The sequence below is a fragment of the Hippoglossus hippoglossus genome, chromosome 20 (genome assembly GCF_009819705.1).
Source record: "Hippoglossus hippoglossus isolate fHipHip1 chromosome 20, fHipHip1.pri, whole genome shotgun sequence".
NCBI lineage: Eukaryota > Metazoa > Chordata > Actinopteri > Pleuronectiformes > Pleuronectidae > Hippoglossus > Hippoglossus hippoglossus.
In genome coordinates, this window is record NC_047170.1 from 12,646,945 (window position 1) to 12,666,465 (window position 19,521).

Consider the following 19,521-nt stretch of genomic DNA (forward strand, 5'->3'; position numbering starts at 1 on the left):
TGTCATTCTTTTCAATTTCAGCATATGGCATCTTTCTCTAAGTATAAATACAATAAAGCAGTGAAACTTTATCACAATATCAGAGTAAAACATCCGATGCTCAGGGTTAAATGAGCTGAAACTGAAATATTACAATGTTGTAAAACCTCAGGGATGTTTACACAGTATTTACACTGTGTGGACAAAAGATGTGAAATGGCGTGACTGTGCATACTATTCTCACATGTGTTATACAGACTATTCATCAGATACACGTGATGGTGATTCAGTTTTTTGTAAGTGTGGCTGTTGATGGGGGGGGGGGTGCTAAAAACTGAAGCATGTGGTCCAAAGAGAGAGAAAATCTACAACAAAGAATTGTATAAAGACCACACAGAGATGGAAAATGACAACAAAGAAACACAAAACAACTAACAACAGATGCAAAAAAAAAAAAGCATCTCTTTTGAGTTTTGACTTATTTGAGTGTGGGGTCTTCTGTCTGTGCACAGAGTGTGACCTCATGGCTCCACATGTTCACTCTCTGCTTGTGTAACTATAGCACGACTACTGACTCAGTAATGAAGGTCTTATCGGCTCTTTTCTGTTGTCGTTTACTTTCCGATTGAAGCGGTGTTTGTTCTCACCTGCGGACCCTCCACCCACTGCCCTTGAAATGTCTCCCTCCTCCATGATGAATGATCTCCAGCTGGCAGCGGGCCAACACTTCATCACAGGTTCTTCACTTTCATTGGCTTCTTATGAAAAGGACTCTTACCTGGTCTAACCTGCCCGGCTGTGCTGATAAAGGCCCGTTACCAAACACGACCACCGGGACAAAGTCTGGCTTTTATAAATGATTAGAATTATGTATCACAGCTATAAGGTGGAGTCAGTCGCATCTTATGAAAACCGAGGGCACATGAGGGGAGTCTCATAATGTGGATGTCTCAGTTTCACACATGTACACGTGCTGCGGGGCCATAAAAGCTACACAGTTACACAACCTGCATTTTTCTATGAAATAAAAGCCCCTCCCTGGAAGCTGCAGTCTTTGTGTTGCATTTTCACTGTTTTCATCCAGGAACGCACAATAACCGGGACATCAGAGGGTTCGTTATTCACACTAATACTGGTAAAATTCTGTTTTAATGCTAAATTATCAACGTGGTATTTCTAGAACTAGTTTGTCATATTGTAATGTGTTTTAATATATAATACTTGTATTTTTAGACAGGTTATCCACAATGGCGAAACATAACTTCAGCCTTCTGATTGCTCTGGTGCTGTCACTGATTGTCTTCATCGTCACTCTAGTCTTTAATGCTCTGGCAGGGCCGGGAATATGTAAGTACAACTCCTAATGCTCCATTTATACACATATTTTTTTCATATATAAATAAAGTTTTAATTATAGAACTGTAGAGATAATGTTGCATCTTTTGAACTTTGATTATGTAAAAAGAAATTACAGTGATTTGGTTTCAGCACTGGGACTTGTCACCTTTGAATTTGTGTCCCTCAGATCCATTTTTGCGGAGCACCGCTAACATTTCCGATGAGTTTGTGACCCAGATCACACCCTCAGGATGGACCTTTGCCATTTGGTCAATCATTTACATCTTCCTGGCTTTAGTGGTGGTTTACATCTTATCTGGCATCTGTAGGACGTAAGAACCCAACTAAACGAAACATTTTCTACAAAACCAGCTTATCTTTGTTACCCCACACTGAATCTGGGGAATGTTGTTTCCTTATCCGTGATCTATTTACCTGTGTATGTGATTTATTTCTTCAGGAATGCTTACGGTTACGTCTACTGCAGCCCTGCTGTCTTGCCACATGGATTTTTCGTGGTTTGGTGTTTGAACATGGGCTTGAACACAGGGTGGTTGTTCCTGTGGGACAGAAGGTGAGACGGGACGTTTGTTGAAATGGATGTCTTTCATATCTATGTTTATGTCTTTGTGTTATTTTTTGGTCCATCCTGTACATATGAAACTTATTGGAGGAGGGATCCTTCCTTTAAATGTTGGATATGTTTTTTGTTGGAAGGGTTATATGTGTCGATAAAGTTTACCTGAAAAGAAGGACATCCACACAGTTGAGTTGAGCTTTACAATCATGGTAAAAGAAAGCAACATGACCATGGATAAAAGATTAGATAAGAACAATGCTAGATTTTAAATTTGCGGATAAAAGAACACTTAACAGAACAGAAGAAAAGTTAAGACATAAAGTGAGATAAAGGCATTAACAGAATCATAAAACAGACTCAAGCTGAATGAAAAGCAAGATTAAGAGATTTAAAAAGACCTGATGTAGAAAGGGAGACTGTTCCAGAGAAAGATTGGTTTCCATTAGTCTTTAGATATGACACGTGGACATAGAGGAATTGTTGTGAGGATAATAAAGAACCTGGAACCAGAAGATCATCTATATAACAAGAGGCTATACATGCGAATATTCTTTATTTTACTGGACAGCACCAAGATTGGAATGCTTAAACTTTGTGTTGTCCAGTTAATCTGCAGAGATGATCACATGTAATGTAACACATTGTCGTCTCGGTCAGCTTGATACCCGCTGCTCTGGTCGTCCTCATCCTCATCGCCTTGACCAACTACCTGGTGATATTCTTCTCCTGCTACGGCCTCAACAACTATGGAGCCTGGCTCAGCAAGTACCACAACGTCGACCTGTGGCTCCACCGTGTGTTGGTGAGAGGTTTTATACCTGCTGCCTCCCACCGCCCACTCTATTCTCCTAATGGTCATCTTCTGAAACGTATATATTCTCTTTTCTTTCATACTGCAGATTCAAAATGGTGTTGCCATATATGCAACATGGACAACCATTGCGTCCATGATCAACCTGGCTGTGGTGCTGAATTATAATGCAAACATGTCCCAGACGGATGCTTCCACTGTGTCCCTCTCAGTTTTGACTGTGGGGTTATTTGTGTGGTGAGAGAAAAATGGAGTTATACATTAAATGAATGGATTAATATAAAAAGCACATTTCTGGATTAAATGTGTTTGTCTCCCACAGGTTTATCCTGGAAAACTCTGTCCTGGACAAACATGTGAGGTTCATTCTCACCATTTACCCTGTTGTGATCTGGGCGCTGACCGGCGTGTTCATGGAAAACTACAACGCCGAAGATCCAACTCGCAATAATATCTTCATTGGTGAGGAATTTTGCATGTTTTTGTTTTTATTTTCATCATACCTGTTTAAATCACCCGCTTGTCTGCATTCAGTCTATATGTACAACAGCATACCACACACACTAACACACACATCTGCTGCTTTTCCTCAGTCTCCCTGTTGGCCGTCGCGTGCGCCTTCTTTGTCACACGGGTGGGTTTGTTCGTCTGGAAGCAAATCAAAAATCCCCTTTACAAAGATCTCAACCCTGAGGCCATGTGTCCGATGGAGATCGCTGGGAAGCAGAAAACGATTTTTAAGTGACGATGCAGCTGAATGTTTTTCTGATGTGTGTCGACTCAGTGTGGTTTCTGTTTGAGCTGCACTTCTAAAAAGCTCTGAACATGTTGTAACTGATGACTTTTGTCCTGGGGACGCTGCGGACACAGGAGGAAGCTTCATAATATAAATGTGATATGAAATTACAAGATGATGAATCTCATTAACTATAATACATTTTGTACATTTGTTTAACATCTCACCACTATTTTTCAGAGAAATATAACGACTGTGATGTTACTTTTTTGTTTTTGTTCATGAATTTTATCTTTTGTTTTCTGCACTATTTTAATAAATATATGTTTTCCTCAATTTCAAGCCTTTGTGAAATGATTTGGAGGGATGATAAATATTACAACTGTAAGATAAACAGTACAATAAAACATCATAAGGACGAATTATCTTCCTGGTCACACTGCATATTATCAAATCATGCTACTGTGTGCTGCCATATTCTGACCTCCGCTGCATGTTTACTTACATGTTTATTACTTATTGTTCTGTACTTGCCTGACACTTTAACCAGACTCATTGTTTGTACGTACTTCACTCCACCCTAAGCCTTGTCATAATGTTTTTCTGTGTTTAGTAATTCTTCTTTGTCCGCCTCTGAAACATCAACTTCAACACACATACACAGATTTTATTGTTTTAACATTCTTTATTGTCTGTTTTTAAGTTTCTGCTTTAACCTTTTTCATTTAAAGAACTCTGAGCTGCATTTTATGCTATGAAAAGCGCTATTTAATTAAAGGTTATTATTATTAGTAGTGTTATAAACTGAACTACTGTGCTATACATCTTTTTGAGAAATAATGTTGAAAAACTAATACAATAATAAATGTGATGAATAAATTAAAAAACATTAAATACTTTTATACGAGTGCTGAATGTATTTAATTTAATGAATGAACGAAAACAACATAAACAGGACCATTGGGTGTTGAGCTCTTTTTTAAAGGTGTTTTTATGAAAAAAATAGAGCTGGTTTAGTGTCTGAATGGCCTCTGTGATAACTACAGTGATTACTACTGATTGATTATCATCACTGGCTCAGGAGGGTCAAAGTCAAGTTTACGTTTTTTCAACATTTCCTTTAAAACATTCAAGGAATATTGCTCATTGAAAACTAAATATTGAGGTGGACCAATATAACAAAGTACCCGACTCTCTAGTGATTCAACAAATACAGTTGTTACAATTTCTGCATTTTATTTTAATTTACACATTTAATTAGAGGATAAAATATGTATCATGATACAACTTTCTTCTTATATAAAAGTGTAAATGTATTGTAATGTTGCTATTAATTGAGAGGCCAAGGTACAAATATAGACAGTTTGTCTTTTATGAGCCAAGGCAGTGATGCAGAAATGTATACGAGATAAGAGACACACGCGACAAGTGGTCGTAAGCCTTCCTCTTACACAACTAGTTATTGTATAAAACAGGCAGTTCCCGTGCACAGTCCCTGCTGTTTCACTCTGATGAGTGCGTTCACACAGGGAGGAGCAGAGAAAGGTACGTCTCCCGAGTCTTTATCGAGTCTTCAACAAGTCTTTCAGCTGCCAATGTTTTATTATCCTGGACAGATGCAGCCTATTGTTGCAGCACGTGATCCAGTCCAACATTATACAAGCATCGTTTTGTAACTTGACCCAATTGGGTCCTTGAATTTTGAACATTAAAAATTATTTACTTCAAACTTTTGTATAGGTTTCCTGGTGATACACTTCAGAGGAGGTTATAAGAAAAAGCTATAACTTTTCTCTGTTGGAGGGGATTAACTGTCTCTCTTCAGGATATTTCAGTACTTTTTTTTCTGTACTTTTCATCCTTTTCTCAAGAAAAACAATCTATCCGAGTTGTACCAGATTATTCGCCCATAAACGGAATGAGCCTTATATCATCTACAATGTCTTCTTCAACATGTTGCATATGCCCCTTGTGCAAACTAAACATCTTGACTATTTTTATGTAATTTTCATTTATGACAGTGCTACAATGGCAAAGCATGATTCTGGACGTCTTGCTGCGATAGTGGTTTCTGTTGTCGGCTATGGGATAAGCTTGGTGTTCAATGCGCTGTCAGTAGTTGGGATCGGTGAGTCGGAAATCCTGTTCTTCTTTAGCAACCTTCTCTATGACATAACTAATGGACACTGTGGGATCATTGATTAACCACAAATAATAGTTGAACATGAATTCTCTATATCTTTCCTGTAGGTCCTTATGATACCACTACAGCCAATGTGTCTGCGGTGTTTGACACCCAGATCACACCTTCAGGATGGACCTTCAACATCTGGAGCGTCATCTATGTCTGGCTCACAGCCATGATCATCTACATCGTCTCCGCTCTTTGCAGAAAGTTGAGACCAACTCTTTATATTTCTTCTAAACTTTAAAATAAGGCCAACTCTTATGTGATGATAGCAAGTTGTGGGAATATAAAATACATAACCATTGCCTGTTTGAGATGTCACTGAAGTATATTCACTTGAAGGAAATTGAACAAGTGTCAGTACCTTTAAGAGTTTGACTAAACTGACAATAAATCGCAGTTCTCATAGATTGAATGTTAAACTCTGTCTTGTTGTTTTGAAGGAATGGTTATGGCTACGTTTACTGCAACCCTCCAGTGCTACCTTATGGATTCTTCATCAGCTGGTGCCTCAATCTGTGTTTTAATATTGGCTGGCTGGTCGTGTGGGACAGAGGGTGAGGTTTTCAATGGCTTCTCTGACTGTTCTCTGTGCATTAACCTTGTTGTGGTACATTTTATAGGTTTACATATCAGACAGTAAAATTAACTATGTCTTCCTCTTGTTGTTTATTGTCCCTTATTCAAGAATGATGATCGCTGCACTGGTCTTTCTCATCCTGGTCATCTGCACAAACTACTCCATGATCTGCTTTATCTGTCATGGCCTTAATGTTTACGGACCCTGGCTCAAGAAATACCACAAAGTCGACCTGTGGCTCATCCGTGTGTTGGTTAGTATAAAAAATGAACAGAATTTGCATTTTTAAGCGTAAATACTGAGGTTTTAAAATGGTATATGCCTAAAGTGTATTTGTCAAGTGATTTGTCCTTCAGGGCCACCGTAAATTTAAGTGCAGTGTTTTTCTCAGCAATCGTCTCTACATTTTGAAATAAAAATACTTATTAATACTCTATTGGCAGATTCAAAACGGTGTGGCGATATACACAACATGGACAACCATCGCAACTCTGATCAACCTGACCATTGTACTGACGTATGAAGTGAAGATGTCTCCAACAGACGCTGCCACCATCTCATACTCTGTTTTATCTGTTGTGTTGCTCGTATGGTAAGTTTTCTTCGCCCGGAAAACCTCAAGTGTACATCAGTGAGATTCTGTAGTTAAAGTACTACGTTGGATTTTTCACAGGTTTGTTTTGGAAAACTTGGTCCTTGACAAACATGTGCGGTACATCCTCATCATCTACCCTGTTGTGATCTGGGCTCTGTCGGGAAACCTGGACAAAAACTATGATGAGGTGTCACCCGGAGTCAATGGCATCTTTATTGGTAAGACACCGTAGAGAATATATATATATATATATATATATTATATGTGAAAAAACAGAAATAATAATCTATCACATCAAAAAAAATTTGGGTGGGTTATAAGAGTAAATAAACACAATATAAAGGAAAAAATTGTAATACTGAGTACTACCCTTTTACTATTTGCTGAAGTAAATACACTTAAATCACATTTGAGATACAACTAACATTTAAATCAAATTTGTAACGTGAAACCCTATACAAAAATGCATTTGCAATTTTATTAGCCACAAATATCAGTTAAAAAAGTTGTATGACTGCATTTTGATCTTTCAGTTGTGCTGCTGGCCGTCGCCTCTGTGCTGTTTGCCGTCAGGATTTCTTTGGTGGTTTGGAGACACATCAAACAGCCGCTCTACGAAGACGCCAGTGCAGATGCCATGGAGCCGATGGATATCGCCCAGAAGCAGAAGAAGATATTTCGCTAAACCATTTTATTTTTTACAGTCTTACTATAAAAAACATTGATATTTCATGTCACATATCATTGAGAATATATGTGCAGTTGTTTCACATTACATTGTTAGTAATCGTGAGGCCAAATGTTTTATTTAGCTAATTCTGATGTATTTTTAATCAATTTTTCATAACGTGTAGTAAGTTATAAAATGCAATACGCCATAATTTGCATTGTTCTAATCGGCAATATTTTTTTCAACTTTGGATGACTGCTCCCTGGACCTTTTATGGCTCTTTTCTAACACACTGATTGCTCGCACCACCCATAAAACTGCGATAAGGAGATTCTTACAACACTATACACTGCATGTGTCAACTGTAAAAGTATAAACATCATGGGCGTTATCACATATTCTTAGAAATTTGCAGTTTTGTTTTGTTGTGTTGGGTGGAAAGGTTAAAAGTTGAAGATTGAAACAATGTAAAGGATTTACTGGTTGAGGACTTTCTGTGGAAAACGAAATAAAAATTATAAATTTTCTAGAATATACATTTTCAGGGATTTTGTCCCATGTTTTGTAACTTCAGTATTTTTATTATATCAGGATGTTGCTCGTCATTTATTTAGGTTGTCATGACAATTATTCACCTGAAGGGGGCAGCAACGCAAATCGTCCTTTGGGTTGGAAAATAAAGTATAGAAGAAAAAGAAGAGCAGGTGTAATTGCCCAGAACTTAGTCTTGCAGGCATGCACGGTTTTGCCCACAAGATAAATGTCAATCGTTGCGATGGTTTATATTTTTATACTTTAACTAAACTCAATTTATATTATATTTGGTTATAGATCAAATCTTTAGGCAGATACTGAGCACGGTCAGCCAAATTGGCAAAACCCCCGCTGCCGCGCTGCCTGACAGATCTGACTCGGGGACGGAATGTCCCTCAATAGAATGCGCGGGCCACATCCAAATTGTAAACAGCGCCATTGTTGTGTTTGACGCCAACTTGAATTCTCCAGCGAGTGAAACAACTCGTCCGCACGTGTTTGAATGAGTGTGTACGTGTCTGCTAACGCGATTCTAACCGGAACAACAGGAGATGCTAAAAAAAAATGTTGTTGTTGACTAGCTAGCTAGCTGCTAGCTGGGCTCGCGCTGTGGGGGGAAACACTCATGTAACGTTACTGTTGAGAAGAAGACTCGATGGAGACGAAGTACCCCACCCTGGTGAGTGGAAGGCGGCTCTTTGTGCTCGTGTGGCGCTGGAGGAGAAGGGATGAGAACACGTAGCGATAGCCAGGACTGAGACAGGGGGGCTGAACCCACAGGGAACAAACCACACTCAGTCTTCTGAGCTTGTGGAAGAGCTAAAAACCAACAGCACGATCACACGGAACATTGTTTACCTTCATGAAGATTAACCAGGTCTTGTTTTAACCGTTTTCAGAGATGTTGATTCAGCTGTTTGAGTCGCTGTGGTCTGTGTTGTTGTTGTATTGTATTGTGTAATATCGAATTAGCATCCAAATAATATATATATATATATATATATATCAGATTTACTTCTGTAACAGCTATAGTTTAGTTATGGTGCTAAAGGTGCCGAGGGAAGTTGTAAATATAATATAGTGTAATAGTATGATATTAAAGGTTCAGGGTGTAGAATTTAGTGACATCTAGTGGTGAAGTTGCATGTTGCAGCTGAATACCCCCTCACCTCACCCTCCCCTTCCAAACAGGAAACCTGTGGAAACCGTCAGTTCTCATTGAAACTCAAAAGATCTTTAATTTGATCAGTTTGGGCTACTGTAAAAAAAAAACATGGCGGCCTCCGTATTTAGAGTTAAATATTACAACCTTCATTCAGAGGCTGAAATTAGTCTTAAAAACTATTAATATAAATGTTTATATTGTGACATTTGTTGGGATGATTATCAATATAGTCTCGTATGATATTTTTAAATCAATCATTTTTGCATTAGATGATAGACTACAGTCATTTTTGTATAGTGTATTTAATAAAATATATAATAATTATAGTATTCATAGTTTGTCTAATTTTCAAACATTCTTCACAGTTAAAATGCAAAGCTAACTTTCTTTGTACCTGCTGTCTGTTCACAGAGGCGACCAAAGAGGAAGCTCTGCTACCTTACAAACAAAGACAGGTAGGTTTGAAAAGTTAAATGTGTTTTGTGTTTAAAATACTCACAGTATTCATTCATGTGCTGTGTGAGTTCAGCATCTGACATTATAAAGTTTTCCGCCTTTTATTTTAACCTTGATATTTGTGTTTTCAGTGGGTCTAAAAAATGGACGGGGACCATGACACTTGGAGATGTTGATAAGATGTTCGATGACTTAGGTGAGTTGTGTATGTGATTCATTTGCTTATTTCTCAGTCAGTTCTGCGTTTTATTACATTAACTTGTACTTCACAATTCTTTTCAGATTCACCCTCATGTGACGATGGCCTGTTGTCCACTTCTCCTCTGATCCAGACTTCTGATACCAGGACACCACACAGTGACAGAGCGGCTTCACCGGCTCCACAGGAGGGACACCAATCTAAAAGACTCCCACCATGCGAAAAGGTAAAATAAATGGTCAAAACGTAGACTATGATAGATTCAGTATCACCTCTTCATCTATTAATGGGCTTGTACATTTCTTTTAAAATAGACATGATTAGATCCCTTTTAAATATGTTGAACTTTTAAAATGTATGTTTTTAATTATTTAGGGTCCTGAAGGAGCTGCCCATCCTGCCATAAGGCCACCCAGTCCTCAACTTGACATAGGTAAGCTATTCAAAGGAATCAATGAAATACTTAAATTCTGAATTTACTTCATATTAAACGTGTTGAATATTTTTGTGTGTTTATTTTCTGTGTTGCAGTTTCAGACTTATTTAAACTGCATGAGCCAGTAAAGACATCCAGCCCTATTGACAAAATTGTGAGTGTAGTGGATGTAGAAGAGGAGAACAATGATGGAAAACAAGTTGTGTCTCCAATCCTCTTTGACTGTGGAGAGGAAGAAAAGGAGGAGGCACAGATGCAGCCGCCAACCATCCAAGAACCCCAGGTCAATGGGCACGTAACCGAAATAATGTAAGAAATAAATAATGACAGTGTTGTTGGTATAAAGTGTGGGATTTGAGTCTGTAAATTTTCACTCAATTATCTCTATCTCATTTTTCCTCTTCAATAATCCTCTCGTCCTCACAAGTGGTGACTCTGGTTTGGATACGCCTCCAAGCAAGTTTGCTTTTAAAAGACCCACGGTGTCCACTCACAAAAACAAGGTGGACGGGTCATGGTAAGGACTTTCTAGTTTTCTACAGAATGATTCGTTTACTGCAAGCTCTTCATCAGTATCTAATGTACCAACATACGAATATTCATGTGAATATTCATTTTTTTTAAACTTTTTTACTCTGCAGCAAAGACAGTCAGCCAGTCACAGAAAAAACACACGAGAAACCACAAACAGCCGTTTTCGAGTGCAAAAGAAAAACACAGAGGTAAGAAGTGGTGACTTTTTAAAATGTTGTTATTATTTTCCAGTTTTACTTTAGTCCAGTGACCCAACAATACTAGATATATGATACAATATCCACCTGTTGGCTGGCTACTTTTGGATCCATATCGCAGGCAATGTTTTTTCAACAGAGTGGATTAAATAAATGTAAATCACACATTAATTCTTTTATTGTGGTATTTTTAATTTAGGTACAAAACTTAACTCAGCCGATTCTGATTTCCTTTTTTTATCAGACAAAAAAGCACAGACAAACCTGTTGGAGCAGTGACACGGGAGCCTGAACTCACAGCTCCTGACAAACAGTCAACAAGTGTTCACAGTCAGTCTCTGGGTGAGACGTCCACCCGCGTGGGAAACGACATGTCAGCATTTCTACAGAAGCTCAGAGATGCTGGACAGTCCAAACCTGCATGGTGAGTTTAGAGGAGAGTACACGAATAACCTTTGTATCCAAATATAAAAGCTTATAATAATGTATCTATAATTCAATATTCTTCTAGTGGCAGGAAGTCGCTGACACCAGTTAAAGTTCCTCCTCCTCCCGAGCCAGAGGACGATTTCCTGATTTTGGAGGATGATGCACCTCTGTGGTTCACCATCCCGAGTAAAACTGCCACAAGTAAGAGACAGAAGCAGAGCAGAACTGACAGCTCAGACAAAGACAGCTCAACAGACAAGGCAACAAAGGACAGTCCGCAGGAGACTGGCCAAAAAGAGGTGGAATCAGAAAAGACTGAACTGGGAATTCATCCTCTTGATCTGTCAACACAGAGGAAGAAAAGGCCAGAGAAGAAGAATAAAGTGACTGTGCCTGGAAATGATAAGGATGAATTGACCACTCCTGAAGATCTTCCTGCGGGTGACTCGAAGGAACAAGAGAAGCCAAATAAAAAGAAACGGCAACAACAACTCAAGAAGATTCAATCGAAAGAGAGCGACAAGGCAGAGGAGGAACCTAAAGACACGGCCAGCAGGAAAACGGGTAAAGAAAAACTCTCTCAGAAAACGACAAAGAAGAAAAGCGTGAAGTCTTCAAAAGATGTGAAAGAAGTGGCCAAGACGAACACGACTAAATCATTAAAGCGGACCAGGAAAGTGACGCAGAGTCCCGAAGACATAAAGGAGACAGCGAGTGATGAGGCAGTGAAGGAACAAAGTGAAGATCACAACAACAAGAAACCTGGAGATGTTGAAGACTTGGGTTCTCTTTCAGGTAATAACCTCCTACCTCCTTGTTGAAGTAAAAGATACCAATGTTTTAAATTCAGCTGGCAATGATTTCTTAGATGTCACTTAAAAACCCTTTTGACAAAGAAAAGTAATTGAGGCTTGATATTTTACAGTTTAACCATAAACTTTATCATTAATAACTTACACAAAAATACACCCAAATCTGTAGAACTTGAATTAAGAAAATATCCATACATTTTTTTGTGATATGGAAACATAAATGCACATTTTCATTGTTTATTCTGTTAAATGGAATTTTTGGCGATATGTCTGTGAAAAGCTTAAATCTGCAAATTGATAAATCGGCCACTCAAATAGCCAAGATAAATAAAAAGGTATTAAAATCGTTGTATTTAAATTTTTTAGGAAAAGTTTCCCCCCTCCCTTTATTTACAATCGGTCTTAACGGTTCAAGCAGCTTTTTTAACTTGTAAACTTGTATTCAATATTTTTCTGTTCCACAGACAAACAAATCATGAATTCTGACGCACAAACAGTAAAGGACAACAAACTGCCCGCTGTGACTGAAACGAGTTCGTCTGAAGAAAGTCAGATTCTTGGGAAAAGGAGAAGAAAACCAATTGGACAGTGGTGGATGAGCGGTCCTGAGAGCACAGAGGAAACCAAGGTCCCAGACAACCACCTCACACACAAGAGGTCCAAACAGCACAGCAAAGAGCCCAGCGCAGCAGAAGCTTCACCTGTAAAGACTAAGAAGGTCAAAGTTTTAAAGAAAAGAAATCAAAAACGGCCCGTAACGTCGATCAGTCAGAACACAACTAAAGGCAAAGCAAAGAAAACCAGACAAAACAAAAACAGACCTGCAGGAGGAGACGCACCAAAAAAAATGAGAGCGACAGATGAAGTGTTAAACACGACGGACACGGAGCAGATTGAAGCGCAGCAGCACCAGCCAGAGGAGGAGGAGGACATCCTGGATCAGGACCTGGATTTTGGGCAGTCTAGCCCTATGGTCTTTCAAGAGAGAGACATCAATCCTAACTCAGGTAAGGTTAGGTCATTAAAAGGTCATTGGGTAAATCTGAGAGGTCGTACAACGATTAACCGAAGAGGGGAGAAGAAAAAACAATGTTCTGCTCCATTGATTTTCATTTTTTGATTTTTCTTAGTCTTTGGAACGAATAACGACATGCACATCTAAAACATGACCCCAATCACCACTGCTCCTTCTTTCTGTGTAACAATATTTAACCAAACATTGTAGAGTAAATTAGCATTAAATATAAAAGTACTGGTAAATTAAAATTGTAGTTAAGCACAATATTTGATTGAAAGCTTTTAGTTACACATCACCTCTGGGTAACATCTGGGGTTTGTCCAATCTGATGTAAAACAAAGTCCTCCTCACCTTAAAGCCTTAACAATTTCAACTGAAATGTGTTTTCAGTTCATTTGAGGTAAATCTGATACCTGTATAGTTTCCTGAACAATCGTTAAGGTTTAACTAATTAAGATGTTCTTTGTGTTGTTTTACAGGGCAGCAGGTATGTCAGAAAGTCTACCATAATGTCTCTAATGAGAAAATGTCCGACACATCAGCGTCTGTCTCTCCCAGAGGACCTCAGGAGCATCTCAAGGCAGAAGATCCAGAGAAACGGAGGAGGAAACCTCCCGGTAACTGGTGGACGACGAATAGCATGTCTGAGGAGGTGGAGAGCGTCTCCACACATCCTCAGCATCTTAAACCAAAGGAGTCCAAATCTCATAATGAGAGAAAACAACTTTCCAAACAGAAACCGAGCCGATCTCCTGGACTTGGAACTCCCAAAAAAGGCAAGAGGGTGGTCGCATCCAAAACACCAGGGGGAGCTGATGTGCCTCTGCTGAAATCGAAGCCAATGTTCGCTCCAAAAACCGTCAAACGCACTCTGGCCACGTTTAAAGACATTTTCGCGTCGGAGACCCCGACTGTGGTCAGCAGCAGACGCACAGGTCACAATAACAGATGTGAACCTGCAGAGGTTTCTGTCATTGAGCGTGTTACATTCAGTCCGACTGATATCGACACACACAGCGTGGATGCTGGTGAATTCAGGAGCCCACAGAACAGCCCCCCCACACATGATACCCCACAGGACAGCAGCTGTCAGCCAGAGAACACGTAAGTAAAAGTTTAAATAAAACATTTACGTCTTCTTGTCGATGTCTTTGAATATAATGTGTTTTCATTGTTTGGACTTTTGTTGCAGGTTAAAAGACCTGAGAAGTGGACCGTCCTCTATGATTGAGATTCAAGAGTATGAGAACTTGAGTATGTTTCAAAATATTACATTTATTCAATTAAACTGTATATTTCACTCATACTTTTTAGATTCAAATACTTGACTTTTTTCTCATCTCATTATTTCAGTGGTTTTATTTTCTTTTTGCAATTTTCGAATTGTTCCAAAAAGGAATAACAATTATTAAAGTGTACAGGCAACAGATACTGTACAACTCCTTACAATCCAGGGGTTTCCCCATAATAGCACTAGCCTGAATAAAAACCCCACCAAAAGTATTGCCAATGAAATAACAAGTGGCATAATTTGAAAAGACATTCCTGAAAAACAACTAGGGGGAAACACTGTTATTATAAAGCTCTCAAATTTTGTCCAGTTCATAATGAGAGATTCCACATTTGAGGATTTTGTTTAGTGTTGCCTTCTTGCAGTGTGTTACACATGCACTCTGGGCCGCACGGTACAAGGCTGCAAACTTGTATACATAAGACTTTTTATTAAGTTAAAAAACTAAACCTCATCACCAGGGTGACCAATGGGAAGCAGAGAACACCGAGTGAATATAAAGTTCATCCCAGACACTGCAGAGGGAAATGTCAGTGTGAAGTCAATATTGAATAATTAAAATGAAATTAACGAATCTGACAGTTGACATGTAGGTGTGTAATATTCCCATCAAGCACATTGACCTTTTATGATGATTTATACCTGCAGCAGCATTGATAATTGCACATGTCGCTCTCATCACCACGTCTTCCTCGTTAACCTTATTGACTTGAACAGGAATGACAAAAATCTGATCATTGATTGTGTAGATGCTTAAATCCATAACTTGTTTTACGTTGACTTTGTTCTAGCTCCGCAGCCATCCAGCGTCCCGGGTGCGCTCTCGGTGTCGGATCTCTGCGCTCCTCCTCTCAAACCGCTGGTCCTGCAGCCGAAGGACAAGGCCGACCTGACGGAGTGGTTTAAGACTCTCTGGTCTTCCACTGTCGACGGTAAGAAAATACGAAACCCCCTCTGTTTGAATTAATTAATACATGTGTTTGCACTGACTTTATGGACACATGAAATAAGCGGAAAAGTAATCAGCTGGTGTTTGAAGGATCAGGCTGTGACAGTGGAGGGGGGATTGTGTATTCCGGAAACGAGGTCCAGGCAACGGTTTGTCTTGAACAAACTAGGCAGAGTTCCATTTGCACAGTTTTATGAAGCCAAGCAGGTTTAGGTTTACTCCCAGAACAAGTTTAAACTCTATTTGTATTATATTTAAAGTGTGTTGTGTTATACGCCTTCTATATTCTGTAAGGACACGTTATCAGAGGTGTCCAGGAAGCCAAAGATTGGATTTAGCCACTGGGACTAAGCAAGAATCAACCCACTTACTTTTAATTAAAAAGTAAAATGAAACTTGTAAGAGAAATTTATGGAACCAGGAAGTGGGGCAAGGACACTGATGTCGCATTGCATCAATACCGATGATGATACAACAAATTTTCATGTAACTCACAGTTATATCTCATTAATAAAGTGTTTTAATATTTTTTTTCACTTCTATCTATTATATAACAGATTTTAAATAAAATCTTTAAGTCATTATAAAGAAAAGCTATAAAACATATGTAATTATTGGCTCGACATCTCTTTGAATAATCTTAACTGTGTAATATGATCACAGATGACGGTGAGATCTCTCCGGATCATTTTGACTGGTACTTCTATCAAGGCAGAGTTTGTGGCTTCCAGGTGGATTTGAACTGCAGCTCCATCTGTAATGGAAAGATTCTGCTGGGCTCCTACATGAAGAAACCTCTGTGGGTGGATCACAGCGCCACCACGGTCAGTTTACTCATTCTCTCACGTAAAAACAGGTTCCCTTAGTCTCCCTCCCTGAGTTTGAACACAAGAAAGATTTTAAAATACTTAAACTTTCTGATGTTCATGTCATTTTAATTTTGTGTTTTTAAAGGTTTTTAACATATTAACAAGCTCTGTTGCTGTAATCATCGATGGCAGGAAGTCACACTTCCACCCAGGACAAGCCTTCATGGTGCAGAGCGGTAAGAAAATAATATCATCACTTACATTAGTGCTTAAGTTAATGAATTTTGGGAAACTTGGGAAATGGAAAAAACATTGACCATTTTGGAGTAATTTTATAGACTTAGATGTTTAATATGTAAAACGTATCATGTCTTATTGTGAATGTAAATGTTTTGTCTGTTGTGTTCACACAGGACACGCCTACAGCATAGACAACGTCACCGCTCAGCCCGCAGTTCTCTACTTCACCAGGATATTAGCAGAAAGCTCCGAATGAAGTCACATGTTCCTTTCAAATGACCAGATGCCTCAGGACGTTAAAACCAGACTGGAGCTGTGGGACGTTACTTTGTATTTAAACTTACTCACATTCTGTATTGAAAATGAAATTTAAGTTGTAAATAGAAGAAAAAAGGCTGTAATTTTTTTTATGTTCTTAAAGTTAGCTGTGCTCCAAGCATTTGATAAAAGACATTGAAAATGATTTGTAAATAAAATCTTAGTGCTTTTTGTTACCTTGAGTTTTATTTGACCATTTCCTATAATTATGCATGTCATGTTTTCAGCCTCTAGGGGTCAGTGTACAGCTGCAGTGTCATTGTTGAGATATGGTTTAAGTCAGGACGCAAAACAAGATCTGTTTGGGTTTAATCAAAACTTTGTGTTAATGACTCAACATTCAGAACAAAATGTGATTTAAAAACATGATGTTTATGACAGAATATGCATCATTTCTACAATCAACGTTTTACATGCATTACAGAGAACTCCACTATTACTCTACTTAATAACAAAAGAAGTCCTTGCAAGTAAAAGTCCTGGATTTCCTGCATATATTTAAATGATCAAAAGTTAATGTGTATTATTGTATCATTAATTGGTGCATTAACATTTAACCGCACTTACATTAAGTTGGTGGCACTGAGACATGAGAATATAGTACGACTGAATGTAAAAAAAGATGTTACATGTAAACACTCGTGAGTCCCAGTCGACAAAACTCTTAATTTAACCTGTGACAGCAACAGTTTTGTCTGACGAACCAGAAACGGTGACGTTCCCACGGCGACTCAAACATCCTCTGGTGGCCACTGAGTCGTCATGAAACATTCACTGACCCACTTCATGAAGACTGAATTATGTTTCCGTAAGTGACCATGTTGTATTTTTTCCCTGACCACACCACTGAATACTTCATAACACACTGATACCAACATGAAACCAGAACCCTGATGCTGCAACAATAATAATGTAATATATGATGTGTGACTGAGATTATTTACTGTCTGAATGAAGGTCCTTCTACTAAAATGATCGGTCTCCTTCTGGAGGCTGTAAAATATCCATCTCTCCCTGATGGAGACACCAGAATTAAGCTAATCAACATCCATGACTTGAATACAAAACAAAGGGATACACTGAGTCTCCTCCTCCTCCTCCTCCGCAGAGCTCTAAAGAGCCTGTCACTTTGATAATTCATCACTTCTGAATGTCTGGTCTTCGCTGTGCTCCAGCAGTCTGACTCGCCTCAGGGCAGGATCTCCTTCAGAGAGGAGGATGCTGCAGCGAGCGCCATGAGCGTGCACTGCCTCGGCCTCCCACCTCTTCAATTATCAAGCTCGTCTATGAGCAGATATGTTGCTTGTGACACGTTGGTGCAGTCAAACAAACGCTTTTCATCAGATACACTTCAGAATAACCAGTGTTATAAAGCACAGTACGATACACAGAGGTAGATTCAATGTGCTGTACAGGGACTGTAAAAAAAACAAAATTATAATAAAATCAATTTAAAATCAGAAAGCACAGTTTCAAACAATTTTCAAGCAAAATAAAAGAGGTGCAAGAAATATAATAAAAAATCTGTATTAAAAAGAAGTTGAAGCTGACAAAAATAATAAAAGTAAGATAGAGAGAAGTGTGTAAAATAATAAAATAAATACAAATAATGGATAGAATAGAATAGAAAGCTTTTATGATACAACCGAATGTATAGTACCTGGTGCATGAAGAACACATTCATAAGAATAAGATATAACATTCTATACCATGGTAAAATTGCTAAAGAATATCAAAATTGCGTAAGATGATGGATTTACAAGAATTATGGGAAATCTGTGAAAATAGCAATGTTAAAAAAAGTGATTAAACATTCCTGGATCTGCTCCTTGGTCCAGATCCTCGCCAAAACCAGATGAATTATTTTATGACCAATGTCCCATCGTTCCACCAAGTTTTGTGAAAATCTATTCAGTAGTTTTTGCATAATCCTGCTCGCAAACACACAAACCGACGCTTATTTATCCTCAATGCTAATTTCAACAGTGATATCAACGAAGCGGTGGTGTCAGGGTTAATTTGGACACGTGTGACTCCTTCACCTCTCTGCAGCAGGAAACAGGAAGACATAAAGACATAGTAAACAGTAGAGCAGCTGTGTGAGGCCGTACGTACACACAGCAGAGCTTTGAGATAAACACCAACTCCATCGTAAAACCTCAGCACCAAACATAAAGCGTAGCTGAGGCTCATGTGAACTGAGGGAGATGAAGAGTTATGGGATCACTGAGGTTATTCCAGGTCATCTTGAGGGAGAGTGTGTCGGTGATCAGCAGCGAAGGGAGAGAAATGGCCGATGTGTCTGTCTTTAGAGTGAAAGTGCAGAATCTCATCTTTGTACAAGTTTGTTTAAGTGGTGAGACGACCGCTGAATAATGTACGACTGAGCAGAACCTACACTCAGCTCCCACCACTTAGTGCGTCTGACAACTGTAATAAACTCCAGACTCGTACACCTCGCTCGTCTTCTCCTGAAGATCAGCGCTGATGAAGTTTCCTCCGAGCTGCCACAAAGAAATTACTGATTTTAGTTTTTAATGTGCAGAGATTTCACCCGAGAAACAAAAGTTATTCCTCCTGTGGTGGAAATAAAAACTACAGTGAGTTCAAACTGAGGTGTGCTAATTTTAACCTGCTCCACACACGACCTCTTGTAC

At 38.8% G+C, this 19,521-nt stretch overlaps 3 protein-coding genes across 5 annotated transcripts; all 3 read left to right on the forward strand.

Annotated features, from left to right (window-relative positions):
• The first annotated feature begins 1,062 nt into the window (after nucleotides 1–1,062).
• LOC117754150 lies at nucleotides 1,063–4,051 on the forward strand. 2 transcript variants are annotated; one of them, XM_034572884.1, is made up of 8 exons: nucleotides 1,063–1,114; nucleotides 1,213–1,326; nucleotides 1,505–1,649; nucleotides 1,778–1,891; nucleotides 2,555–2,699; nucleotides 2,797–2,945; nucleotides 3,031–3,170; nucleotides 3,302–4,050. In XM_034572884.1, exons 2-8 carry the CDS (start codon nucleotides 1,227–1,229, stop codon nucleotides 3,451–3,453), a joined length of 945 nt encoding a protein of 314 aa, XP_034428775.1. In that variant the 5' UTR covers nucleotides 1,063–1,114; nucleotides 1,213–1,226; the 3' UTR covers nucleotides 3,454–4,050. The 2 variants fall into 2 exon arrangements, with proteins under 2 accessions (XP_034428775.1, XP_034428776.1); XM_034572885.1 differs by having other exon boundaries at nucleotides 1,082–1,114; nucleotides 1,217–1,326; nucleotides 3,302–4,051.
• An 890-nt stretch (nucleotides 4,052–4,941) lies between these two features.
• On the forward strand, nucleotides 4,942–7,968 carry LOC117754151. The gene is made up of 8 exons (XM_034572886.1): nucleotides 4,942–4,989; nucleotides 5,466–5,572; nucleotides 5,695–5,839; nucleotides 6,076–6,189; nucleotides 6,321–6,465; nucleotides 6,656–6,804; nucleotides 6,886–7,025; nucleotides 7,341–7,968. Exons 2-8 carry the CDS (start codon nucleotides 5,473–5,475, stop codon nucleotides 7,490–7,492), a joined length of 945 nt encoding a protein of 314 aa, XP_034428777.1. The 5' UTR covers nucleotides 4,942–4,989; nucleotides 5,466–5,472; the 3' UTR covers nucleotides 7,493–7,968.
• Nucleotides 7,969–8,183: 215 nt separating this feature from the next.
• Nucleotides 8,184–17,044, forward strand: si:ch211-161h7.4 (muscle M-line assembly protein unc-89). 2 transcript variants are annotated; one of them, XM_034572727.1, is made up of 18 exons: nucleotides 8,385–8,690; nucleotides 9,588–9,631; nucleotides 9,764–9,828; nucleotides 9,915–10,057; nucleotides 10,207–10,264; nucleotides 10,363–10,576; nucleotides 10,695–10,784; nucleotides 10,909–10,989; nucleotides 11,243–11,422; nucleotides 11,510–12,222; nucleotides 12,704–13,043; nucleotides 13,083–13,246; nucleotides 13,737–14,361; nucleotides 14,450–14,511; nucleotides 15,340–15,480; nucleotides 16,161–16,321; nucleotides 16,452–16,542; nucleotides 16,720–17,044. In XM_034572727.1, exons 1-18 carry the CDS (start codon nucleotides 8,667–8,669, stop codon nucleotides 16,800–16,802), a joined length of 3,279 nt encoding a protein of 1,092 aa, XP_034428618.1. In that variant the 5' UTR covers nucleotides 8,385–8,666; the 3' UTR covers nucleotides 16,803–17,044. The 2 variants fall into 2 exon arrangements, with proteins under 2 accessions (XP_034428617.1, XP_034428618.1); XM_034572726.1 differs by having other exon boundaries at nucleotides 8,184–8,690; nucleotides 12,704–13,246.
• The last annotated feature ends 2,477 nt before the right edge of the window (nucleotides 17,045–19,521 follow it).